Here is a 27,852-nt window from a genome sequence, read left to right as displayed (position 1 = left end):
CTAAAATCAGGACAGTAAATAAAGAATAAGATTCTGAAAACAAGGGGATTCTAGACATAAATTAATCAGGGCCAGCTAATACCTCTCAACAAAGGATTTTCCCAAGCAGTAAGCAGCCAGACTTTGAAGCTGTCAGGCTATTCAATGACCAATTGCACCATTCACACTTGCCTCAAACAGACCAGAGTTCTTTATCCCACCCTGGACATTCCATAGATATATAAACCCCACTTGCCTAGTTTCCAACAGACCTCACAACCTCTGAGGATGCCTGCCACAGATATGGGCAAAACATCAGGAAAGAATGCTTATGGAACATGGTCATACAGCCCAGAAAACTCACAGCAACTCAATGAATCCGGCCATGAAAGCCTTCAACAACACATTAAAAGAGGTATCTTTCTTGTAATGAAAAAATCGGAGCTGAAACTAACAAAAATAAAAAAATTTAGTCTCACAAGACACTGCCGTGAAACATAAAGTAACTGTCCTTGAACAAAGGAATGATAGAGTAAGGCTATAATATGTAACTTCTGAATGATACCCAGCCCCCCATTGTGTTCACACAACCAACCTCTCCAACATTCATATTTCCAAAATCCCACAAGCCCATTCACATTGCCCAGCCCTTATCAAAATGCCCAAGGCTGTTTCTTCAACTTTGCGTACCTTGTGTGCCGGCTTTTGATGGCACCGGCGTGGAAGTTGAGCTAAGAAGGGGGTCTGAAGATGGATCTAAGAAGCTTGTGCTCATATTTGTTTTGCATGAAATGTTAAGGTTTTCTTCACCCAAATGATCTAAACTTGGTTTACTTTGTCTGCTAGTATCCAGAAGATCTTTACCGAAGAAGGCTTCCTGAAATTTAAAAAACAAATGTATGTTTTATGTGCTGTTAAGATAACTTCATTGTCTGCAAAATTCCCAATATATTGGAGAAATGTAACTCAAAACCATGTATTATTATTAATTTCATTAGATAGCATGTATTCTGAATGAATTTAAAATTAAAAAAAATATGTGGATATCTAAATATTGCTTGAGCTAATTTCGTATTCTCTACTTTTAATGAGATCCTACATGAAAAGAAGGAACATTTCCAATCTGGAGTGATTCTCTTTTCTTCTAGTAGCCCACGGTATGCGGTTTAAGACTTTAGAAGCCCCACATATGCTTTTCCAACATGTTTTTTGGAAGGGACAGGCAGTTATGGCAGAGAAGAATGGATGCAAACCGTCTTCCATTCAATTACAGTATTGCCCGATACCTGCAAGGGATATATCCCCAAATTTACTGTGGAAACAGGAAACTATAGACAAACTTTTGAAATGAATGACTTGTACCAGGAGTTACCATAGAGTCATGTTAGAGGGCCTAGAAAATTCTCTTTAGAAATTTGACAGTGCAGCGAGTTAGTGCATTGTTTTTAAATCTCATTGTTTTACTAGATCGTGTGTATTGTATCCTATGTTGTTGTCATATTCTTGTTGCAAGCTGCCCCGAGTCCCCGCGGGGAAATGGTGACGGGGTATAAATAAAGTTATTATTATTATTATTATTATTATTATTATTATTATTATTATTATTAAATTGCTAGCTGCAGGAAACCTGCTGACTGGAGGGTCGGAAGTTTGAAGCCATGAGTCGGGGTGAGCTCTCGTTAGTAGCCCTAGCTTCTGCCAACCTAGCAGTTCGAAAGCATGCAATGCGAGTAGATCAATAGGTACCACCTCGACTGGAAGGTAAAAGGGTACCCCATGAAGACATGCCAGAAAAATGATGAGATGTCTATGGACAACAGGCTCCTTGACATGGAAAAACTGAACAAGAGCATTTCCCAATGGGCATCACCTCCAGACTCTGGAGATGAAAAGGGATGCCTTCACCTTGGTCTGTGTATTGTATGTTGTTATTGTCCACTGTATAAAAGGCATTGAATGTTTGCCTTATGTGTGTATACTGTGATCCACCCTGAGTCCCTCCGGGGAGATAAAGTGGAATATAAAATAAAATATATTATTATTATTAATATTTATTAACTCTATGTCTGTGGTAACTTCCAGCAGAAGAATACCATGGAACTGTCTAGAGGACTTTAAAAAATCCAAGACAGGAAATATTTGTGGGATGCAGGTAGGTGAAACTGTGGCTTCTGGTCCCACTAGTATGCAGGTTGTAGTGTATTGTGTGAACAAAGCAAAAGGTTTTTTAAAAAATGTACGACAATGTTAGTATCATCACTTCTCTTCTAATCAAAAGTTTGTTTTGTAAGAGCTTCTCTGCAAATTTTGTTTCAATCGTAGATATAGTTTATTAAACTGATGATATCTAAACTTAAAAAGTTATGTTAATATAGACATTTAGATTATATGTAGACTGATAAGTATGTTACACGATTTTTGTCCTAGGTTATAAATGTCATTTCCTAATTGGATCTATCATAAAAACATGGGAAAGGTTTATTAAACTGCAAAAACTTGGTTGTTGTGAGACACCCTGCAACACATTTTGTTATAGTTTTTAATGAAGAGTCTCAACCCATTCAACCTAGTTTGTGGCAGCCACAAAAACAACGTTTCTGGAGTATAACAACTACTTTCAAAGTAATTTCTGCACAATTAAACAGGAAATAACACTTTCAAACCAAGAACAGAAAACTTTTCAAATTTTGGAACATAGTTAAATTTATCATTTTCCCAAAAAGAAAAAAAAAGAGATGCAATAATTACTGTTTTAGTACTTAATAGCAAGACAACTTTTTTTTAAAATTTTTTTACGTGTAATCAAAAACAAAACAGAATGACAACTATTTAGAAACAACATATTACACTTTTCAAAAATCGTGTTAGAAGCGACTTGAGAACATACTGCAAGTCACTTCTGGTGTGAGAGAATTGGCCATCTACAGAGACGTTGCCCAGGAGATGCCTGGATGTGTTACCATCGTGCTGGGAGGCTTCTCTCATGTCCCCGCAAGCTAGAGCTGACAGACGGGAGCTCACCCCGTCTCACAGATTTCAACTGGCAACCTTCAGGTCAGCAACCCAACCTTCAGATCAGCAGTTCAGCCAGCACAAAGGTTTAAACCATTGTGCCACACTTAATTCAGTACACACATGTAGTGATTATACTATACACAGCATTCACAGTACCTGCAGGTAGGCTGGAAAGGTCTCTTCAAGCTTGTTTTTCTTTTTTCTATAGCGTTTTTTATTTTTTTCTACATTTTCAGAAACAGGAGTGGTTTCATCAACTGGTGTGCCTGGTGGCTGTTCACCCCAACCTAGAAATACCAAATATGCATAACACCATTATCGCCCTATCCTACTCTAATTCACAAACGAGGTACTATTCTATTTTAAGAGGGGCCTATTGTTGAATTTCCTGATCAGCACCTCTTCCTTTTCTCAGAAAGATTACAACAGTTAAGAGAAAAAAAATCACAGAAATTGAGCAATTTGGTAAATGATGCTTTTTTTTTTTTACAAAATTAAACTAACAGATATGCATATAAAATTAAAACACAACTAAAGAGTTTTTGAAAGATTTACCCAAATCAGCATGAATCTACCCCTCCCTCCGTATTGATGGAATATTTGGGGTTTATTTGCCTTGAACAAGAAAGGAACACTATATATACACACAGGCATGAGTTTCTTATCCAGAAATATGAAATACTCTAAAAACCAAAACAATTTGCTCCTGCCTGCCGAATTCTGCCTTTGGAGAAAGGGGGCTAGTCACACGTCTAGCGGGTCCTAACTGGGAAAAAAGAACAGCAGGAAGGGGAAGGACTCTAACTCCAGGAAAGTCATGCTGTGCCTCTATTCTGCCTTAGTCAGACCACATCTGGAATACTGAGTCCAGTTCTGGGCACCACAATTTAAGGGAAATGTTGACAAGCTTGAATGTGTCCAGAAGAGGGCGACTTAAATGATTAAGGGTCTGGAGAAAAAGCCCTATGAGGAGCGGTTTAAAGAGCTGGGCATGTTTAGCTTGCAGAAGAGAAGGCTGAGAGGAGACATGATGAGGGCCATGGATCAAGATGTGAGGGGAGGTCTGGGGGAGGAGGGAGCAGGCATGTTTTCTGCTGCCCTGGAGACTAGGACACAATGGAACAATGGCTTCAAACTACAGGGAAGGAGATTCCACCTAAACATCAGGAAGAACTCCCTAACTATGAGAGCTGTTCGGCAGTGGAACTCTCTGCTCCAGAGTGTGGTGGAGGCTCCTTCTTTGGAGGCTTTTAAACAAAGGCTGGAGGGCCATCTCTCAGGGGTGCTTTGAAAGTAATTTTTCTGCTTCTTGGCAGAATCGGGTTGGACTGGATGGTCCATGAGGTCCATCTATGATGGCTCAGAAGATGGCTCAGATGCATTTGTACTCCCTTTCAACCCTGCCAATGATGGCAGTCGATAGCAAGGGCCATGGAGAATTTGGAGATACAGTAGAGTCTCACTTATCCAACATAAACAGGCCGGCAGAATGTTGGATAAGCGAATATGTTGGATAATAAGGAGGCATTAAGGAAAAGCCTATTAAACATCAAATTAGGTTATGATTTCACAAATGAAGCACCAAAACATCATGTTAGACAACAAATTTGGCAGAAAAAGTAGTTCAATACACAGTAATGCTATGTAGTAATTACTGTATTTATGAATTTAGCACCAAAATATCATGATATATTGAAAACATTAACTACAAAAATGCATTGGATAATCCAGAACGTTGGATAAGCAAGTGTTGGATAAGTGAGACTCTACTGTACCTGATTTGCTGAAACCTGTATCCAATCCAGAAGAATGAACAAGATCCACAGGGGGCTGGATAGGGAGGATTTTCCCTTCCCTCCCTCCTATTTTGCTAAAAGCATGGAAAGAGTGCTAATCGGGAAGTGTTTGGGACAGGCATGAGCAAACTTGGGCCCTCTGGGTGTTTAGGACTTCAACTCCCACAATTCCTAACAGCCTGTAGGTTGTTAGGGATTGTGGGAGTTGAAATTAAAACATCTAAAGGGCTGAAGTTTGCCCATGCCTGGTCTGAGATATCTGCTCTTTCAATGGGTTTTATGTATGTGGGGTCTCTTTCCTTTGCTGGGTTTTTGGAAGTGATGAATCATAGGCTCCTTGAGGGAGGGACTCAGCAGGTGCTGGACATGGACATGGAGAATCATATAGTTGGAAGAAGTCACAAGGACCATCCAGTCCAATACCCTGCCATGAAGGAACACACAACTGAAGCACTCCTGAAAGATGACACCCAACCTGTTTAAAAACCTCCAGAGAAGGAGGCTCCACCACACTCCGAGGCAGCGTATCCCACAGCCTCTCCTCTTCTACTAGCCCCCTTTCCCCCCATCCCTTATCCACTATGTATTATGTACATACAGGTAATCCATAATCTTAAATTTGAAATCTGAAAAACCTCTGATCCCAAGTATTTTAGTGAATTAAGCACCCTTTAGGGACACTTCATTCATGGTACATAAAATCATGAGGTCCTTGTGATGAAAAAAATGTACCTTTAAACAAGTTAAGATAAATTTGAACAGGACACAAATGATAAAATACTTAAAATAGACAACCAGGTTGGAAAAGAAATGCACAAGACACTCTTCTCTAGCATATGTTTAGAAAAGTATGGAAGCTAGATAGCTATAAAAGTTTTCCAAACTGGTTCATGAGATTTTGTAACTAAAACGGAAATTAGTTCATTAAGTAAGAGGAATTTTGAAAATACAAATGTGGACAAAAGCAGTGCTTAGTTCAATAAAATGAAATTATAATACATTTTAATATAATGGTGCAATATAGGACTCCTATATTGAAGATTTGTAATAATGTCAACTATGGGAGTAACTTGCATTTGATCAAGCAACTGATGTTCTTAATTACTTTCATCTTACTTTCATCTTTGCTAGGTATCTGTTCAGAGATGGAGCCAGAAGAATCCTTCCTAGAGAGAGATCGCTTTGCTTTTCCCTGTCCTGTGCGACTCCGCTGCCGTACCATGAATCCACCAATGCCTGTCAAAACACATGCAAACACACAGTATACATTTTAAAGTACTTGAATAAGAAGAGAATATACCTGGATCACACATTTTGCAGAAATATTATCATTCACATATTAAACACCTACTACAGGCTATTTAATGTAGGATACACATAGTAGGCTTGTGCATTTCGGCTGAACCTCAAGCCGTTTCTGCTATCCAGATTCTGGGAGTCTGCAGTTGCATTTTCACACATCTCCCGAAAATGGGAGAGTGCCCAAATAGGCGATTTTGGCTCACAGCTGGAAAATGCAGCTAGATCTGACCCATTGGCAGCAATGGGGGGGGGCCTTCACAGGCTTCCCTTCCCATTATTTGCAAGGCTATCGGGATGAAAATGGTAACACTTGGAGAACACATCTACCACTGCCGGCCCACCAAGTTTCATAACGTTTGGGCCATCCCCTGATTTTTAGGAATTTTTTCTTTCTTTCTAGAAATAAAATCTTTTAAAAATTCCTTAAAAAGTATCCCCCTCTGGCCCCACCCGGTAACTTCTTCAGGAGCAGCAGCAGGATGCCATTCCTTCCTACCAAACGTCAAAGATGCACTTTCTTTACTATGACACTTTCTTTACTATGGAAAAAACAACAGCAACTTCTTCCAAAGCTTTTGCAATTTGCATTTCTTGTTCTCACAACATACTAGAAGAGGCCAGCAGCCCACCACCCACAAGCAAGGAAGAAGGCAGGCAGCATGTCCCCTTATTAGAAACACACTCCTATATGATTATTTATTTACCGCATTTAAGCTTTGCCCTTCTCACCCTGCAGGGACTCAGAGCAGCTTACATATTTAGGCAACAATTTGATGCAAAAATGTACAACCAATAAGATAAACTTGTACATAGAAAACAACCAATAAAGCGTATCAACATTAAAACCATTAATTTAAAATCATGCGATGTAACGCCATAATTTGAGGTTGTTCCAGTTGTCATTGCACTGTTCCGAGTTTACACATTGCACTAGAAAATTGCTAGCCGAAAGCTTGGTCCCCCAGCCATGTTTTTTACTTTCTTCCTGGTCAGGAGGGAGGGGGCTGCTCTGATTTCACTAGGGAAGGAGTTCCATAGCGGAACAGCCACCATTGAGATGGCCCTGTCCCTTGTCCCCACCAGCCGTGCCTACAAAGGACGTGGGATTGAGAGTAGGGCCTCCTCAGAAGATCTAAACCTCCTGGCTGACTCTAAGAGGGAGAGACGTTCAGACAGGTAAGCTGGGCTGGAACCATTTAGGGCTTTATAAGCTAAAGTGAGCACTTTGAATTGTGCTTGGTAGCAAACTGGCAGTCAGTGGAGCTGACATAACAGAGAAATTGTGTGCTCCCTTTATACTATCCCGGTGAGGAATCTGGCTGCCGCCCGTTGGACCACTTGAAGCTTCAGAACAGTCTTCAAAAGCAGCCTCAGGTAGAGCCTATTGCAGTAGTCTATTCTAGATGTAACAAGAGCATGGACCACCGTGGCCAAGTCTGGTTTCTCAAGGTATGGGCGCAACTGGTGCACAAATTTTAGTTGTTTTAGTTTAAATTATTAGATATTGGTGGGAAGTTTAGGTAGGTAGGCAGGTAGGTAATTTTTATGAGAATGAGGCTTTGCTGTTTGCTGGAATTCCTATAATTAATAAAATGGACTAGTTCAATGAAAGAGAGGAGGGAGGAGAGATGAGAGAAGAAGCTGAAGGCTTTAGTAGAGGCTAAAGAGTGACCCAAAGCTCAGACACACCCTAAAAGAAAAGCACACCCACCCATTCACACTTTTCAACTCCCAGACCCACTACAAAAAATCAGGAAAATAAAGGAAAATAAAAAAGATTCAATGCTAGAGAGAGGCCAAGCCAAGCCAAAAGCTAAAGCTGAGAGCGAGCGGCAAGGCAATCGGACTGAGGCACCTCTCTCTAGAGTCAGAACACAACAGAGAAATGGAGGCACTTGTCCCATTAAATAGACACAGCTTGCATAAGACATGTCACAGCCGTCTTCTATTCTGATTGGCGCAACAGGCAGAGGCCACAGGGAAACCCCGTGCAAGCATGTGGCAGCCTCTCTGTGTACTCCGTGCTTCCGAATAGAGCCGAAGGAGCCGCAACTGGCAGCTACGTGGTCCGGCTCAGTCGGAAAAAACGTGGTGGTGAAGCCCTTGCTGTTATGGGTGTTTGACGAAGCCGAAGGAAAATGGCCAAAACGAATCTGTGTACAAGTCTAACACACAGTACACATTTATTAGGCAGACAATTCTTACCTCAAAATAATAATAATAATCATAAAACTTTTTTTATACCCCACCACCATCTCCCCGTGGGGACTCGGGGCAGCTTACATGGGGCAGAGGCCCAAACAACATAGGACAAAATATAGGCAACATAATACAAATCACACTATAAAAAGATAAAAACAGTAACACAATATATCAATTAAAACAAAAATACAGGATAAAAAATTGCATTTAAAACACATAAATGGTAAAATCGTAATAAATACAGGATACATTATTAAAAACCCTCTGGGGCTGATTAATTAATGACTGTATCTCCAAAGGCCTGCCAAAAAAATACACAAGATTGTTATGTGCCTCTTTATCATTTAAATAGCTGTTAACCTATTGGCTCAGGCTTTTGTGAAATGATCCACTTCTTGCAAAAATTCCACTTTTTAAGGGATACAAGACTAGATGTAGAATGAAACCCTGTAGCAGAGACTTTAGACATCTCTTACGAAGAGAAAGCCTTTTGCCTTTAGATGTCACCAATACATTATCTGTGACAAAGGTACTGGTATTTGGGGGGTTTTGGGGGGATTTGGTCCATCTACACTATGAGCCAAAAACTTGTGGAAAATATCACAGAATCTAAAACAGCATCTTTTATAAAACACTACAAACAAAAATAGATTCTTGAGATTATGGATAAAGCTCTTCTAAGATGTTAAGGCTAGGAATCTAATTAATATAGTGGGAGAGTCTTGGTGAAGATGGGGGCCGCCGGTGAAGACTTGATGTCTGTTGCTGAGGCATCAAAGATCTTTCTAAGAGTTGATTCATCACAACCTATTTAAGCTCCCGCAGAAGAAGCAAGCGCAGCCAAGGGAAGCGCACACTTCAGATACTGTCAAGAGGTCAGACAAGACAGCCTATTTGAGAGCTTGTTAGTTATATGGGCCTCCTCAGGGAATTTTCCTTTCAACCCCAAACCTGTTCAAAGGAGGCTGGAAAGGGAATCTGCTGAAGTGATGAATTCAGGAAGGCATCAGTTATCTTCACAAGAAAGGACCTAAGGCTGCTCAGCTTTAGAAATCTGAAACTTTATCGTATCAATAACTTTGTTAAGTAACTTCTCAACTTATTCCAGTGAGAAACATCCATTTCATCTGTCTCGCAATTTAATCATAAGAGATGAAGTCTCAGAGACAACATAACATGTGGACTCAGATCCTGACCATAGGATCTCTCCAAGAAATGCTCCTACCATCTCTCCAGATTCTCTTCCCTTTTCATTTCCTCTAGACATTTTTCCCCTTAGTATTTTTTGTTTTAGCCTTTTAATACACCTCTGTATTTTAGCTTTTAGCCTAGACTGTAATTATTTTAACGTATAATGCTTTTATGAGGCTATACCCTACTCTCCTTATGCTGGTCTATGATCATTATAAAGATTTGTTTATTTGTTTGTTCCAAGGAATAATACTTTTTGTTAAGTACATCTATATGCACCCTCAGGAGTTCCCGATGGTGTAGCAGGTTAAACCGTTGAGCTGCTGAACTTGCTGACCAAAGGTCGTCGGTTTGAATTCACGGGAAAGGGTGAGCTCCTGCTGTTAGCCCCAGCTTCTGCCAACCTAGCAGTTTGAAAACATGCAAATAGGTACTGCTCCAGCAGGAAGGTAACAGTGTTCCATTCAATCATGCTGTCCTCGTGACCTAGGAGGTGTCTATGGACAACGCTGGCTCATCGGCTTAGAAATGGAGATGAGCACCAACCCCCCAGAGTCGGACACGACTAGACTTAATGTCAGGGGAAAACTTTTACCATTATCTTATATGCACCCTTGCCTAGCTGTTAACATTCATCCTGTTAATCTGCCATTCATCACTACCCTCCAACAATTTTAGTCTGATTTTAGATCATTTTAATTAGATTTTAAAGTTTTGATATGTCTGTAATTGCATTGATTGTGTAATGCCTTGTCAATTTAAGTTGTTTTCTAATTTATTGAGTTGTTTGTAATTTGTTCATATATTACTGTTGGCATTGAATGCTTGCAAATCGGTATTTTGTTGTAAGCCACCCTGAGTCCCTTCGGGGAGATAGGGTGGGCTATAAATAAAGTTTCAGGTTCAGTTTCAGTTAAAGAAGAATATTAATGTTCCCAACATTGGGCACTGAGAATGAGAAATATGCTTTGCATTAAGTCTGTGGATCCATGTCTACAATTCTGTAAGGCCAGATAGCAGCTACATGTACAGTACAGAATTGGGGAGGGTAAACTATTGCCATCTCTCTTGCTGTTAATGCAGTTCAGTTCTCAGTGGAAAAGAGGGCACTGGAGCACATAATACTGTTTTGATCCTCTGCTCCATACCAGTATCTGAGAGAGAAAGAATCAAAACTATGCTACAGCAGATCTTTCCTGCCAAGAAAGTCATGTTTTAATCTGCCAAACAGAGCCCTTGAGTGTTGGGCACTACAAAGAGGCCAAATCGCCCCTATCCTGTTACTGTCAAGAAAAGGGGTAAGAAAAAAAGAAAAGAAAATAATACAGAAAATAAAGGGGAATTAAGACAAATGATTGGGCAGAAGAAGCAGAGATGGGCTACCCAGACTTGTCACATCATCAAGGAGAGAAGCAATGAAGCAGGGAGTCTTCTCTCTCAATTGTTAACTTTTGTGTTTATGCCTCTATTATGTGCACACACACAAAAAGAGCTTCTTGCTTCTGAAAAGGAAACTGGGGGAAATCAAATTGGGTCTACTAAGGTTAATACCAACCAACTTAGCATCAGCAACTACTGGCCATTTTGAAGAGTCGGTGAGGCTAAGCACTAGGAATCTCCATGATAGGACAGCACAGGAAACAAATGTACAGGGTATGCTAGCAAGATCTCTTAAGGTACATGATTAAGTTCTTGTGGGATCACTATCAGAGGAAAAGGCTCGCTCTGATTAATTGCAAACCACAGGTTAAGTAATTAAGGTCAATCAGTTTGAACCACTCCCAAAGGGGTATAACTGAGCAGTGTTTGTTCTATGATTTTGGCTTATTGCATGTTTGCTCCTGGGTTTGCTGAGTTCTACTTGGCGTAAGCACCTGACTTGTAGCCCATTTGATGTTGACAAAATTGTCTCCATGTCCAAGGAAGGAACACTGGAAGAGACATATTTCCTACTGGAAGAATTGTATGGACTATATGTGAGTGTAATACTGTGTCTGTATTATTGGTTTGTGTTGAAGTCACTGCTTTCTTGAACTCTGCCTATACAAGAGTAAATTTGAGTTTTGCACTCTTCTATTTTGTATTGCTCATCTTTGAACAAACAAAGGGGCTAGTCTTCTGGACCTGCACGATTTAAACAAACCGCAACAAGATCTATCTTTTCCCACCCCTCAACAGGATCTCAGATGACTTTCACTAATCATGACAACAAGTGACATGAATCTGTCCAACAACAATAATAACTTTATTCTTGTACCCTGCCTGCATTTCCCCAAAGTTTAAAACACAATATAATATTTAAAAACAACAACATAACATGACAATGATTAAAACCAAGACATCGATTGCTACGTACAGAGGGTGATTAGTGCAAAACTCTGAGTAAGATCCATGAGTAAAATGGAGTAAAACTTTTACTCCGGTTATATTGCCAGAACTATTATGAACAAAGTCCAACTTTTCCTCCAGACATTTTATAGGTTGTTTGAGCACCTGAAATAATTCTCCTTTGTGAGACTTTGCAAATATGGCTCTGAGTCCCCTTCGGGGTGAGAAAGGTGGGGTATAAATTCAGTAATACATAAATATATGTTCTAGAAACCGAAAGAAAGCTACATAACCACCATGGTGACAGTATTTATTTTAATAATAATGAAAGTTGCTTTGATTACATAATCAAAAGAGAGGTTACTCTTAAAATATGCCTCCCAACTCACTCTTTGAAATTATATGACTAAAGCATTCATTTGTAAGACATATATCCAATTAAAACAGCAGGCCAACATTTTAACAGGTTTAACCACCAAACTGTGAATTTCAGCCCAACATTGCTACTTAACAGCACAATATGGGCAGGTTTCCTGCTGCTTAAGTAACTTTGGAATGGACAGGTTGCTAATGAGACAGTAAATTAAATCCTAACTTGATTAGAGGAAACTCCTGTCCATGACACATAGACTATTTTCATCAACCTAAATGTGTAAGTTGAAGGATTTTTCTTAACACACATTGTTATTAAACAAGAGTATAATGAATATGCAAGCAGCTGAAGCATATACTCTACCAGGTCGGTATGGTTTTCTCTTCCGCTTTTTGATCCCCTCCGTTCCTTCTATTCCCTTGGGATCTTCATCGACAGCTTCCCGCTCTGGGCTTGTGTCTGATTTTCCTTCACAGTCCATGAGCTCTCCTTCTGAACAATAATAAAAAGGAGAGTTACAAACTAACATATACTGGATTTGTCATTGTACTTTTACATATTTGCCTCAGATCTGAAATAAGCATAATACCATTATTTTAAAATTCAACAGACAAAACATACAGTAAAAATAAAATAACATAACCAAGATAAAATCCAAAAACATCTCCTTTTCCTATGGCTTTAACATAAAGAGCCTGTTATTAAACACTAAGTAGTGCACACTAATGAACGAAATAATTTTCAGTGGATACACAGCTAGCCAAATATGGAATACAGTCAGGCCTCACCTTTGACAGGATTTGATAATTCATGGATTTGATAAAAATATTATCTCTAGAAATTGCTAGGTCTTCCAGTGTGATTCTATTATCAACTTCGGTGGAAATTCACCATAGGATCATGCTGAAGGTCCTAGCAAGATATTTTCAAGAACAACATTTTTTTATTTGCAGTATTTCACTTTTGTGTTGGTCCTGTGCCCCTAATCCCACCAAATGTGGAGGCCCGAATGCACAAACCTGACCGTACACGCAAAAAAGTTGGGCACCATGTGTTTTCAGAAGTAACTAGATTATGTTATGTGAAACAGTGGCAAATCGAATGCTTTGAACACAAAAGGAACAATAGCACGGATCACAAATTTTCAACGTGCATCTTATGTTTAATCTTTGTGCTGTGTATTTTAATATGTATTGTGTAGAAATATGATTTAACGTGTATTTTGTAGATATTTTTAGACGATTCTGTGTTCTTAGCAATGTTGTAACCTGTCTCGAGCCATGAGGAGAGGCGGCTAAGAAATAAAATTATTATTATTATTACTATTATTAAAGGTAAAGATTTCCCCTTGACATTAAGTCTAGTCATGCCCAACTCTAGACTGGGTGGTGCTCATCGCCATTTCTAAGCCGAAGAGCCGGTGTTTTCTGTAGACACCTCTAGGTTCATGTGGCCGACATGACGGCATGGAGCACCGTTACCTAACTATTGATCTACTCAAACTTGCATATTTTCAAACTGCTAGGTTGGCAGAAGCTGGGGCTAACAGCAGGAGCTCACTCCGCCCTGCAGATTTGAACTGTCAACCTTCTGGTCAGCAAGTTCAACTGCTCAGTCGTTTAACCTGTTGCACCACTGCGGCTCCTCTATTATTATTATTATTATTATTATTATTATTATTATTATTATTATTATTATTATTAAAATTAGAAAGATATGGCTAGGGTTAAGAACTAATGCTACTACAAGATTGAGAACACAATAAAAGTTGCATTTAACAACTTAATACGAGATTGCTTCCAGGCAAGTAACAGTGCAACGAATGTGCAACTCTGTCAATAACAGGGTAGAGAAAGCTGGCAGTTCTAGAATTTAATTTCCCCTTGGCAGAATCCATCATGAGCCACATTACCAGCTGAATTGAAAAGAGGCCAGAAAATTATATTTCATGAAGCCTTCAAGAAGCATGATTTATCTTCCTTTTGTGGCCAGGGGGGTGATGCTTTTGAGGGGTATAAAATTGGGCAGGGGCTGCATGCAGCCTATCAGCAACAGGCTACCTACATCAGGCATATAATATACTTCTTTATGGCATTTTGTTCTGACGAACAGCTGGGAATATCATGTGAATAAAAAAACTGTGACAAAATGTATTCTTATTTAATCCATGATTTATGAAAAGACAAAGCTTCATATATGCATTTGTCATAGGATTCCACGATGTGTTTTTAGCATCTGAAGTAAGTGTGATACACCCCAAAAATTTAGACACAGACTTTTCAAACTTTGAAAAGTATTCAAGTCAAGTAAAATGAATTTGCTTATCTGAGTTGTGTTCATGGTGAATGGACTGAAAGTATTACAGATCCACAGTATTTAGTGTTATTATGCCACCTTGAGAGTGCAATATTGTTCATTGTGTTAGTTACCAGATAAGTCACAATCATTCCATTTTACAGAGCTGATAGACAACAATTTGCTCGTGGGTAATGTCATGACTCAGAGTCTTTGGCTGAATTGGAAAGCAACAGAATAAGTACACACATCAAGACTTTAGAACAGTTGTGGGCAAACTTGGGCCCTCCAGGTGTTTTGGACTTCAACTCCCACAATTCCTAACAGCCTACCGGCTGTTAGGAATTGTGGGAGTTGAAGTCCAAAACACCTGGAGGGCCCAAGTCTGCCCAGGCCTGCTCTAGAGAATCCTAAGTTATTATTCCAAGAATCACCAAAACATATTGATTAGTCTTGTGCACTCTGTCTAGGTATTTTCTACACCTGCAGATTCTTCTGCTCAATTACCACCCTGCTTTTTGTTTACTACTGTATTTATACTACTGAACTTTTCTTTAAAATTCCTTCCTCACATTCATTATGCCTACATCTTTCTCTGTCTCTTGTTCTGCTTGAATGGTTTAATACCAATCTCGTAGAGCTGGCCTAGAAACTAGTAGGCATTGCCAAAAAATTGCAAGAGAAAAAGAATGGTTTTGTTTTTGGCTAGGCAGAAGACTGACCTCTTAGGGTACCTGAAGGGAGGAAAAGTGATTAGATTGGCACGCTTCCAGGAAAATAAGATTGTTTTGATAAAAAAAGAGCAAAATTTTGGGCGAATTACTGAAGGCTGTCACAAGGCAGCCAAGGCATATGTGGAAGGAATACAGAGCGGAAGAAAGCTGATGACAAAAATTATTTGCACTCCAAAAGAGTTGATTCCATGAACATAGATAAGTAAGGAGCTCCACTGGCTACTGATTATTTTCCGGTCCCAATTCAAGGTGCAGATTCTTACCTATAAAGCCCTAAATGGTTCAGGACTTGCCTACCTTTTTGACCGTGTTTCCCCCTATGAAGTTAAACTTTGGTTTTTTCGTTGTGCATTTGAATAATTTAGTCCCCATGACCTAAACTTAAAATTAATATACTATTTTTCACACTGTCCCCTTTCCCTATACTTAATTGGATGTCCGTTCTCAATCCCAACCGTCGAGAAATGCTGGCCTTTTGTCCTTTTGCCCTGAAGCACTTTATAATTACATTATTGCACTTTAGTCTTAATGTCCCCTCCACGCTATCCCCCTCTATCAACCTGGGGGTCCATTTTTATATTATTTTAATTTTACTCATTTTATGCTCTTAATGAGTTTTTATGGTTAATGTATTGTTCTTGCATAATGTCGATTTTACTGTGTTTTTACTCATTGTAATGTGCCTTAATTTGTTGTACTTTGTTTACTGCTTTCGGGCCTTTGTCCCGTGTTAGCCGCCCCGAGTCCTTGCGGGGAGATGGTGGCGGGATAGAAAAATAAAGTTACTTACTTACTAAGTAGTTGTCTGACTGGTATAACACTTTAGGCTTTGAAGACAAGAGATAGAGTAATAGAAACAGGGAAATAACAGGTCACTCCCATTTTGAATTCCATATCATACAATCTGAGCAATGACATTTCCGACAGCAACACAACCTTTGGAACCAAGGACCATCTACAGACTAATTGCCAATAGGAAAAGATAGCACACACAGAAGAAGAATTACCTCTACTGTCATCCATCTCCCCATCCCTTGAGTGTTCTGACTGGATGTCAGGTGGTGTTTGGAGCACAGCCACACTATTCTGGTTTATAATCTTCAATTTGAGCTTTGGCTTGGTCCGTTTTCTTCTTTGTACAACTGCACTAAGACTCTGTAACTGAGACATCCCTGTTTCTGTCAAACAGACTCCATCCTGAGTGTATGTCTTCGGTGGGTCTATGAAATTTGCATGAACCATAAGACGAATACATAGCTTTAATAATTTTGCTTATTGAATATGAAGTAGTTTTTTGTTATTGTTGGTTTTGTTCCCCATCTTTAAGGAATTGTATCCCTGTCTCCTAAAAATCATAGCCTAAAATTAATCTAGCCCCTGCTCCCCACCCCGTCATTCTCAACATAGTTTGTGACTCACTTAAAGAACTACTTTAACATAGAAGCTGCTCAGTTTTTATTCATATTTATTATTTTATCCATATTTATTCAGCAAATAAGTTGTTGAAAGAGAAGCGTCAAACTTTAAATAAAGTAAGTAAGGAAAAGGTATGGTGAGAAATACCTTCGAGATATCTTTATATACTATGGGCAGCCATAGTTTTAGAAATGGCACAGAAATAGTTAAAACCATGATAAAGACGAAGGAATTAAAAATTTCAAAAATTACCAAGTTCCTTTGCTTTCGTTAAAATTTGGGCTGCAGCTGATGATTCACAGCATTCTGTGGAAGGCACTAAAAAGAAAAAGAAAAAGAGATTTATTGTTTTACATTAGCTCAATTACAATATTTCATACTTGACATTGGCTCAGGGCTCCTCTCATCCCAGATTGACCTCAAACGAACTTGTAGCACTTTATCTATGTTTTAATTCGCAACTTATAGTGTGCACTTTGCTGATTTACTATTACAGCCTCACTGTTTTTAATTCTATGTTTTTAGTAAGTGTTTTTTAATGTTCTGGTTAATGTGTAAATGCTACTACTGGTGCATGCTATTGTTTGTTGATGTATTGTACATAGTTATTGTTTTGTATCTGATATTTCTGTGAGCTGCCCCGAGTCCCCTTCGGAGGCAGGATACAAATAAACTTATTATTATTATCATCATCATCATCATCTATAAGTTTATTTTTCAATACTTTTCATTAATATTTTGCAACTATTTAACTGTTCCATTAGTGCAGGAGAAATACAACTGCATTTCCTATTTGTGAACCTTTCAGTTTCAGCACCGACTACAGTTTGAGATGACATATATTTATATTTCTGCACATTCGTTCAAGAAAAACAGTGGAAAGCCCAATACAAAATTCTGCACAATGGAACAGGTTTAGTAAGCAAGAATTTATTTATTATTAACAGTATTTATTTCCTGCTCTTCTCACTCTGAAGGGGATTCAGAGTGGCTTACACATTCAATGCCGATTATACAATTAACAAGGACAGACAACACAAAGAGAGGTAAAGGCAGTTTTTTCCCCATCTTATTTCTGACATCTTGAAAGCTGTGCTTGACTCTGGCCATTGGGGAGGGGGGGATTTGCTGTATCTCCATCTTCCATACTGAGGAGCTTTCCTTAATTGATGTCCTTAAGGACACATTTATTACCTCCCTACTAAAAGCAGTACCTATTTATCTACTAGCATTTTCTGCTTTAGACCTGCTAGGTGGGCAGATGAGCTGGGGCTAACGGCAAGTGCTCATCCCCAACCCGGGCTTGAACTGCCAACCTTCAGCACAGCAGTTTAGCCTGCTATGCTAAGCCCAGCCCCTTTACAGCAATAGTGAGTGTCACCATCACTACTCTGGTTATTTAAGTACATCTTTAATGAACTGTTTTATTTACCATTACTTATTCTACCATGCTAAAAAAAAATGAGTAATTTCTTCCAAGAACTGTCTTTGCAATTTATTGAGCATCTGACACCATGAGAACCAGCATGCTTGTAGCATTTTAAACACTGGACTTATGACTCTGGAAGTCAGGGTTCAAATCCCTGTTCAGCCATGTAAACTGCTGGGTGAGCTTGGAAAAGTCACACTCAGAGGACAGCAAAGACAAAGCCCTTATGGTCAGAGAGACAGACACAGACATTTCCAAACTAACTGCAATGCTCCTAGATATACCATTAAGAAATTACCATTTGCTGGTAGTACATATGGCCTACACATGGTACAGTCAAAACCATTGTCAGCTGTGCTTTCAACTTCCTCCTCTGTGTTTAGGTTTTGGCAGACTGTGTGCATCCATCTGGAAGTTGAATTGAAGAGGGAAGAAAGAGTTAGCTCAAAGACATACAATTTAATACCACAATAGCATTCAGACTTTGAGACTGAAAACAAACAGAATGTGTCTAGTGCCTTAAGAGCTGCTCTAAAGTGGCCATGGTACAATCCTCCACAACAGCTGTTAAAATTAGCCGATCGCTAATATTCTTTCCTCAGCAAGGTACTTCAGCAAGTGGTTTGCTATATTGCTCCAGGCACTCTTGAACAAGATGGAATTTCAAGATTCATTTCAGTTGAGTGTCATCTCTGATTTCTGTCCACCGAGATTGCTTTGACTGCGTTAACAAATAACAAGCGCCAATCGTGGAAATGCTAGATCGGTGATGGGTCGTGGTAACAGAAAGGACAACAGCCAGTAAACTGAAGTTCAGTTCCTATGAGATGGGATTGGAGTAGGCTGATAATTCTTCTGTGTGGAAGAGCAATGTTCACTCCATGTTATAAAAAGCTATGCGGTTAATAGCTTGATAAGATTCCCAGGTCCATTATCACTATTCAAGTATGAAGTGTCTTTTTCCAGCCCAGACTAGTAGGGTACCTGAAACACTACTTTAATAGAAAGTGCTGCCAATAATTACCACGACACAAAGAAATCTTGTAACACCTCTGAGACTAACTGGGAGAAGGAAGTTGGTTGCATAAGCTTTCGTAGACGTAAAGCTACTTTATCAGATGCACGGAGTGCCTAGGAAATGCAAGACCTGTGGGTATGGTGATAAGGCAACAAGCTCACCACTATACAGCTACACAGTGGACATCTCAACACCGCTCTCTCATAATCCTATACATACATACATGCCTCCAGATCCCACCCTGAGTAGTATACCACCAAATCCATAGTTTATAGCCAAGCCATTGAACACAATTGCATCTGCTCAGAGTTCAGTGGTTCTCAACCTGTGGGTCTCCAGGTGTTTTGGCCTACAACTCCCAGAAAACCCAGCCAGTTTACCAGATGCTAGGTTTTCTGGAAGTTGAAGTTCAAAACATCTGGGATCCACAGGTTGAGAACCATTGGCTCAGACCCACAAGAAAGGGAAGTAAACTCACAGAATTACAATAATTTCTCATCTTACTGAACCCACCATAAGAATTTTAAAACATCAACAAGGCAAAAGTTGTAGCCTGGAAGAACGGACCGAACACAGGAAATGGCAGAACTCTACTAATGGTCACATACAGCTCCCGACGGAGATCATCAATAAACCACAAATTACTCTAAATAATCATGCTGCCGTCTCAAGGGCTCTTGGTGGCAGGCCTATCCTCACCTACAGAGAGCCTTCCAATCTCAAACACTTACTTACCTATAGAACAGTGGTTCTCAACTTGGGGTCCCCAGATGTTTTGGCCAACAACTCCGAGAAATCCCAGCCAATTTACCAGCTGTTAGGATTTCTGGGAGTTGAAGGCCAAAAACATCTGGGGACCCCAGGTTGAGAACCACTGCTATAGAAGAACACACAACACTAGCAGGTACAAGACCTTGCCAGAAACTCAGGTGCCAACTCTGCTCACACATCATCTACTCAAAAAATGTCATCATGGGATTGAATCACATCACACACAATAAAAAGGTAAAGGTTTCCCCTGACGTTAAGTCCAGTCATGTCTGACTTTGGGGGTTGGTGCCCATCTCCATTTCTAAGCCGAAGAGCCGGCGTTGTCTATAGACACCTCCAAGGTCATGTGGCCGGCATGACTGCATGGAGCGCCGTTACCTTCCCGCTGGAGTGGTACCTATTGATCTACTCTCACTGGCATGTTTTCGAACTGCTAGGTTGGCAGGAGCTGGAGCTAACAGCAGCCGCTCACGCCACTCCCGGGGTTTGAACCTGGGACCTTTTGGTCTGCGAGTTCAGCCACTCAGTGCTTTAACACACTTTGCCACCGGGGCTCCTTACAATATTAGAGGTATTTTCACTTGCTCATCTTCTAATCAATATGTGCCATATTCTGTCAACAATGCCCTTTAGTACTCTACATTGGGCAAACTAAGCAGTCCCTGTACCAGAGAATAAATGAATACAAATCAGAAATTGAAAATGGGAATACACAAAAACCAGTTGCAGAACATTTCATCTCAATCCTCAGCCAGGAATCTACAACTACTACCACCACCACCTACAAGAGAAGACTGCAAAAAGAAACAGGAGAATGGCATCTATTCACAGTTGGTTGAACAGACACAATGATTTCCTGGCACGCTACACATATTGTAACACTAGTTGTTAACACCAGATATGCATGAAGGCTCTGTTTACCAATCTACCCCATCTTATTTTTGACTCACAGCTAGTACGACTTTACATTCTCCCTTCAACATTCATATGGTTACCTACTTTATCTGGCTTTCAGCAACACCCTTCTTTATGTCTTAGTGCCCCAACAGCCATTGTAAAAACTTAATACATTTGGATTTCTATGGCTTACACATGCAGTTTGCTTATAAATGTCCATTTCTAGGCACTTCACTCCATGCACCTAATGAAGTAGTCTTCTTTCTCAGTTTCTAAGATTCTACATGATCCCTTGGTATACCGTTCCAACTAATATGTCTATGTCTTAATAAGTATTTTCACTGATTTTTCTCTTCTATGAAGAATTATTTGCACCTAAGTCCCCTCAACCACATTATTTTATAAGAAAAGAAAAGTCTTGATCAGGAACAGGCAAAATAAATAAATAAATGAGATATGGAAAAAAAAGATCACAATGTAGTAGAAACCAGACCTGTCACACTGTCTACACTGTAGAATAAGGTCTTCTTCTCTATAATTGCAACAGCAGATTGGGCAGGTAGATAAACTTGCGCAAGGAGCGCACTGTGTGTAATTATTTTGCCATTCACATCTCAGACCAGGAGAAGTAGCGCCACAGTGTCTGCACCAAACACACCTACAAAATGAAAACAAGATGTTATTGTTTATTTACTAACACAGTTTATTTACTTTACTGCACAAAAACAGAACCTCTTTACTGCACAATTAGGAGCTAACACAGGCATGGGCAAACTTTGGCCCTCCATGTGTTTTGGACTCCAACTCCCACAATTCCTAACAGCCTACCGGCTGTTAGGAATTGCAGGAGTTGAAGTCCAAAATACCCGGAGGGTTAAAGTTTGCCCATGCCTGAGCTATCATCATAAAATACAATAATGAAAAATGATGTGAATTGATATTGAACTGACAGGAAAGGATAACAGTAGTGGAAGGATCTGAAAAGCACTTCAAACTACAAACCCAAAATGCTTGAAAACATGGGGATGTTTACCTGCTGCCCAAAATATTGTAGTATACCAAGGAGCACCTCTGAAGAGACCATTTCACACAATGAAGCCGCAACTGAAAAATGTTCTCCTCCTCACTGCTATCACCATGCTGCTAAATGCAGCAGTAAAAGAAGCCCACGCTGGCCGAATCTGGTCCGCCACGTCATTTTATGTGGCCCATGTGCTTTCAATGCCAGGGCAACGTAGTTACAATTATAATGAAGGTAAAGGTTTTTCCCTGACATTAAGTCTAATTGTGTCCGACTCTGAGGGGTGGTGCCCATCTCCATTTCTAAGCTGAAGAGCCGGTGCTGTCCGTAGACACCTCCAAGGTCATGTGGCCGGCATGACTGCATGGAGTGCCATTACTTTCCCGCAAAAGCTGTACTTATTGATCTACTCACATTTGCATGTTTTCAAACTGCTAGGTTGGTAGAAGCAGGGGCAAACAGCAGGAGCTCACCCCGCTCCTCAGATTCAAAATGCCAACCTTTCAGTCAGCACGTTTAGCAGCTCAGTGGTTTAAACTGCTGCGCCACCAAGGGTCCCTGTTACATTTATACAATTTTACAATTACAACCAGCCCTTTGAAGGCAACCATAGGTCTGACGTGGTCCTTGGTGTGACATCTCTGGGTTAGCCCATCCCAGGATAACCTAAAAGGAACACCAAACTTCTCTGTTCTTTCCACCACAAAAGGAAAAACCAAGAAGCTGTGTCGGTTACCTTTTCCCCAGCAAAATCAACCCAGGTTCTTTGGGTGGATTTCTTGCCAAAAGTTCCTCAAATATTATACACAAATATATACAGTACACACATAAATGTTTAAAACACCGTCGGGCATAAAAATAATATTGGATATCATATAGAATAAGCTCAAACACACCATTTGCACTTCCAACCTCCCTTGGGAACGGTTTGCAGAGGTGGATCCAGGCAGTATGTGTGATAGCTGATATCACAGTCATCACAAAGGAGTAGCCTTCCTGGATCCGTTGCCTTCCCGCAGGCTTCGCACACAGTGCACTCCAGGCATCTCCAACCCTTGTGGAGTACCACTTTTGTAATCTGCATAGCGAAAGACAGCAGGAAAATATTCATAGAAACACTGGATAAATCCCTATTGTTTTATAGGCTTCTATTATTAATAAGATTGCCTGTATCCTGGAGAAATACTTCTTAAAAAAATCTTTCTGAGAGATTTAAAATTACTATTTAAAGAGGCGAATGCTCTCAATTTTTGGGAAGCCAAAAATATGTCTTTGCAGATGGATATTTAATATTAACAGAAACTTGCTGCCTAGCAGTTGGATTCTGGAAGCTCCCCTCCTATGCAGCTAATCTGTCTTACTACCTGCAGAGGTCTGGATCTGGCAAGAAAGGAAGCCACTCCTGCCAAGGCTTAGTACGATAGGCGAGTACCAAGCTCCTCCAGCCTTCCCCCTTGCAAGGAAAGGCGGTAGGAAATGTTTCAGAACAGTGAACAAACACAGCAGTGTTGGCTTCCATGTGATCACTCATTAAGACTATAATGCATGAAACAGGTCTTGCACACATTTTAGCTTTCTGATAGCCAATCCAATAACAGGGAACAGATGCAAGGTAGATGGAAACAAATTGAAATTTGCTGGGAAACAATTCTCTAGCTCCCTTTGTAATAAGGACACAAAACGCATTTAAAATGTTGGATTTTTTTCACATTTTCATTAGCACTGGATGCTACTCTAAGTTAATATAGACCTAATGCAGCATTCAGTGCTTATGAAAATGTGAAAAACCCTTCCAACATTTAAAAAAACAGAACTGGAAAGGAAATTTGGAAGAATTTTGTTTTACATGACAGTGGCAACTCGGATAGTATACGCTAGATATTGGAAAACATCAGAGGTGCCTCCTTTAGCAGAACTGGAACAATATATTACAGATTTGTTGATAATAACTGTACACTTAAGAGGAGAACCTTTAGCGAACTTTGTTAATGAATGGCAACCAATGATCCAATATCTCAATGTAAAATTAACTTTAAAATGTACATAGAGGAAGCTAATGGACTGAAGGCAAGGAGGAAATGGATATTAATTTGGAGCCTATAATATCTTTATATGTACTATTGAAATAGAAGACTGTGACCCCTTATTGAAAATATATTATCAGAGAAATGATTGTGAAAGACTAACAGATGAAAAGTATTGCATTGTGTAGAAGACTGTGACCCCTTATTGAAAATATTTTTTCTGAGAAATATTGTGAAAGACTAATAGATGAAAAGTATTGCATTGTGTGCAACAATGTATGTATATATGAATGAATTTTATTATATATATATATATATATATATATATATATATATATATATATATTATACACACACACACACATACAGGTCATCACTTCCAATCAAGTACATACAATATTTACTAGCATTTACTTTCCAATGTTTCATGCAAAATCTTTGGGGTTTTTTTTTCAGAAGGTGATGCAGAATGAACTTAGGGCATTCTGCAAAGTCATCCTTTTGCAACAAGCTCAGTTTGAGTAATAAAGAAAGAATTCTTTGAAAACAACTAAGATGGATTAAAATGCCAATTTTTATAGTAGGGTTTTAAGCACAAAAGGCATTTAATTTGCTAAAGTGGTAGAAACACTTGAATCTTTCTCCATAAACAAAAAAAACCTGAAGAGTGCACTCAAGAACTACTCTGTGTCATCTCATCAGGTTTTAGTTTCAAAGATTAATGTTCTCAAGCAAACTCTCTTTTATTGCTATCCTTTATGAAATACTATATCAATTATATAATTGATAACAATTGTATTAACTTGTTGTCCTTGTGGACAACAAGTTAAACATGAGTCAACAATGTGATGCGGCAGCTAAAAAAGCCAATGGGATTTTGGCCTGCATAAATAGTTTATTTTTTTATTTATTGTGTCAGTAGCAAACCAACGTTAGAGTTGTAACGTATTTAAAAACACAAAGTTGTAAAAATTGGAATTAAACTAAATGTCCTTTGACCAGCAGCTGGCCACTTGGAGTGCCTCTGGGTTTGCTATAAGAAAGTCCTCCATTGTGCATGTGGCAGGGCTCAGACTGCATTGTAATAGTTGGTTTGTGGTTTGCTCTTCTCCACACTCGTACGGGATTCAAAGCTAACCTTAAGAAATGGGGCCGCAAAGCGGAGTCCACGACATGTGAGTGCAGAGAAGATAAATAAGAGTCTAGATCCAGAGAAGTTATGCTACCCCTCTATTCTGCCTGGAATCACACCGTGTTCAATTCTGGGCAGCACAATTTAAGAGAGATGTCAACAAGCTGGAATGTGTCCAGAGGAAGGCGACTAAAATGATCAAGCGTCTGGAGAACAAACCCTACGAGGAGTGGCTTAAAGAGCTGGGCATGTTTAGCCTGCAGAAGAGAAGGTTGAGAGGAGACAATGGACATGTACAAATATGTGAGGGGAGGTCATAGAGAGGAGTTAGCAAGCTTGTTTTCTGCTGCCCTGGAGATTAGGATACAGGAGAGTGGCTTCAAATTGCAGGAAAGAAAATTCCACCTAGAACTGTGAGAGCTGTTCAGCAGTGGAACTCTCTGCCCTGGAGTGTGGTGGAGTCTCCTTCTTTGGAAGCTTTTAAACAGAGGCTGGATGGCCATCTGTCAGGGGTGCTTTGAAGGTGACTTTCCTTTTTCTTGGCAGAATGGGGTTGGAGTGGATGGCCCATGAAGTCTCTTCCAACTCTATGATTCTGATCCTATGATTCTATATTATTCTATAAGTGTTTGACCCTACAGAAGTTAAGATATGCATTTGACTGCAGCTCCTATCCCAGCAGACTTCACCACTGAATAATCAGTAATATCAGGAGCTGCAGCTAAGTTTATAGAAGGATTCACAATTAACTTATTCTGATACTATGTATCCCTTTCACAAATAATATGTAGGTCTTAAGTAAACACTAAACCACATAGTGGATAATCCACTTTTCATATAATTACACTCATAAAATGGAAAAGGACAGTTTATAGTTTATACATTGCTACAAATAGCTTCTTATCCCTGTATAAATCAACTCATAACTATCCAAATTTAATTTTCACACATTCTCTCCTGGCCTAATGAATGTAAAACATTAATTAACTACTCCGGTCCCTGTCAGTTCTGACAGCCTACAGACAAACCAAATTAATTGAACCTTATTGCCTTTGTAAATGAAGACAGAGTATAATATTTCCAAGAAAAAAAAACCCTGCTATATATCTTAATACTTGGCTCATATCTAGCTTAATACGGATCTTACTATGTTTCAATACTTTTCCAAGCTACTGTAGGATAATTGGTGCTATTTATAGCTGCAAAATTACAGAAAGGTTAACTTCTTTTGCATCTAGAAAATGTCATTTAATTAAAGTGTTTTGCCAGTGGCATACAAAAAATAATCACATTTATAGAGGAAACTTTAACACGTTAGCAGCCTCCCCAATAGTGTCAAAACTGGAATCAATATGGTTCTAAGCACAATATGTCTACACATGTACAATGCATATAGTAATTTAAAATAACTCACCTTAATACTGACACAGTAGGGATGGTAACACTGACCACACTGAGAACAAGACAGCAATCGGCCTTCTGCGCCTTTACCAAAACTTCCGCAAACTACACACATATCCTACAATATCAAACAGGTGCGTTTTAGAAAAAGTAACTGCCAGTTCTGAATGTGTAAGAAACAGTTGTAAGGTAAATAAGAACACATTCCAATACCTCTTATGGTTCTCCAGAAATTTATATGTGCATGGTTCAGTTATTAATCTCCATTAAGAATAAGTGTGTCCTGTTTCCATTATCAGCATTGTCAACATGTGGAATTGATGCCATGGCTGTCCAGACTACTTGGTACATGTATAGCACATTTATAGCGCTTATAGTACATGTGTAGCACTTATAGCACATTTTTTTCATGTTAGCATAGATCTCTCCTTAACTGAACTGGGGAATTAGTTGCCTTCGAACATGGAGATTTTTTAACAAAACACAATTTCCTCACCCCACCCAAACTCACAAAAAACTAGGTCTTTCAGAATTTTTCTCAATGTTTTTCAAATCCTTCCTAGTGTTCCACTTCATATCTACTGCTGAGCTTTAGCTCTATGGCCCTTTAAGGAAACTAGCATTTGAACCGAGCCCAGATATTAGCAAGTGCAATACGTGGTAAAGAACTGGTCTTGCACGTACTTGGTGACTCAGCTTCATAGGAGCAAAGCAGCCACAAAATGCACTATCAGAAGCCTTGCAAATATTATAACCTTTTTTTCTACTAGGATAGTGTCTATGAAGTGTATTAGGATGTTTAATTTCTACATTTACTAAAACACTTACAGACATCATTACTTTCTTTATGAGTCCAAATTACTTAGACTGATTAACTCTCTTCCTACATTTGAATGCCACGAGATTGCACAAAAATGGAGTGAATATTCCTAATGGATAAACATTGGAAAACACTAGAAACCTATAAATATGAATTAAAATGGCAACCTGATGCAAAGTAAACTTGTCACTGCTAGAAAATAAGACAACGGTATTGTGCATCGAGTTTTCCTCCTCGTCTTTGATATAAGAAATGTCCATATCCATGACCTGCAAAAACAAAACAATGCATCACTTTTTGCATAGATTACCCACATTTAATGTTACCATCCATACTATTCCAGAATTATCGAAGACGATCTTATGTATGAGAACATATATAAGTTACTGCCTCTATGTTATTACATTTATAGCCTTTTCTTGGCCAAATGACAAGGAACAAACATGCCACAGATTCTTACCCCTGGAGGAAGGATAGATCCAATTCCGCTCTTGAGTTTTGATCTCCCTCGCCCACCTCGGCCTGAAAGACCTGCACCACGTGGTCTCCGCTTCCCAGGGAATCCTGATCCACGACCCTATTTACAGTAATATCCAAAATTTAAACAGAGTCAAAACATATTTCATAGCCCTCTCGATGGAGATTAATATTTCTTATGATGCTGTTTCCAAAGAGTTAACCGTGATAATCTGTTGTTCCCAAACCAAC

The 27,852-nt window shown here is 39.4% G+C and overlaps 1 protein-coding gene across 10 annotated transcripts in view; it reads right to left on the bottom strand.

Moving 5' to 3' along the window:
• kmt2c (lysine methyltransferase 2C) overlaps positions 1-27,852 on the bottom strand; it is a 204,428-nt gene that overhangs the window by 57,146 nt on the left and 119,430 nt on the right. For 9 of the 10 annotated variants that reach the window (XM_062957189.1, XM_062957187.1, XM_062957192.1 and 6 more), the window contains 12 exons: positions 27,605-27,721; positions 27,312-27,413; positions 26,338-26,442; positions 22,664-22,845; positions 21,240-21,404; positions 18,359-18,468; positions 16,884-16,949; positions 16,223-16,435; positions 12,550-12,678; positions 5,907-6,026; positions 3,151-3,281; positions 670-856 (listed from right to left, as the gene is read on the bottom strand). In XM_062957189.1, the coding sequence (XP_062813259.1) occupies positions 670-856; positions 3,151-3,281; positions 5,907-6,026; positions 12,550-12,678; positions 16,223-16,435; positions 16,884-16,949; positions 18,359-18,468; positions 21,240-21,404; positions 22,664-22,845; positions 26,338-26,442; positions 27,312-27,413; positions 27,605-27,721 (1,627 nt within the window). The remainder of the gene's footprint in view (positions 1-669; positions 857-3,150; positions 3,282-5,906; positions 6,027-12,549; positions 12,679-16,222; positions 16,436-16,883; positions 16,950-18,358; positions 18,469-21,239; positions 21,405-22,663; positions 22,846-26,337; positions 26,443-27,311; positions 27,414-27,604; positions 27,722-27,852) is intronic. The other variant, XM_062957188.1, reaches the window with a different exon arrangement.

The sequence above is a fragment of the Anolis carolinensis genome, chromosome 6, assembly GCF_035594765.1.
Source record: "Anolis carolinensis isolate JA03-04 chromosome 6, rAnoCar3.1.pri, whole genome shotgun sequence".
Classification (NCBI taxonomy): Eukaryota; Metazoa; Chordata; class Lepidosauria; order Squamata; family Dactyloidae; genus Anolis; species Anolis carolinensis.
Note: the sequence above shows the minus strand (reverse complement) of the source record. Positions and strands in the feature narration are given on the sequence as shown.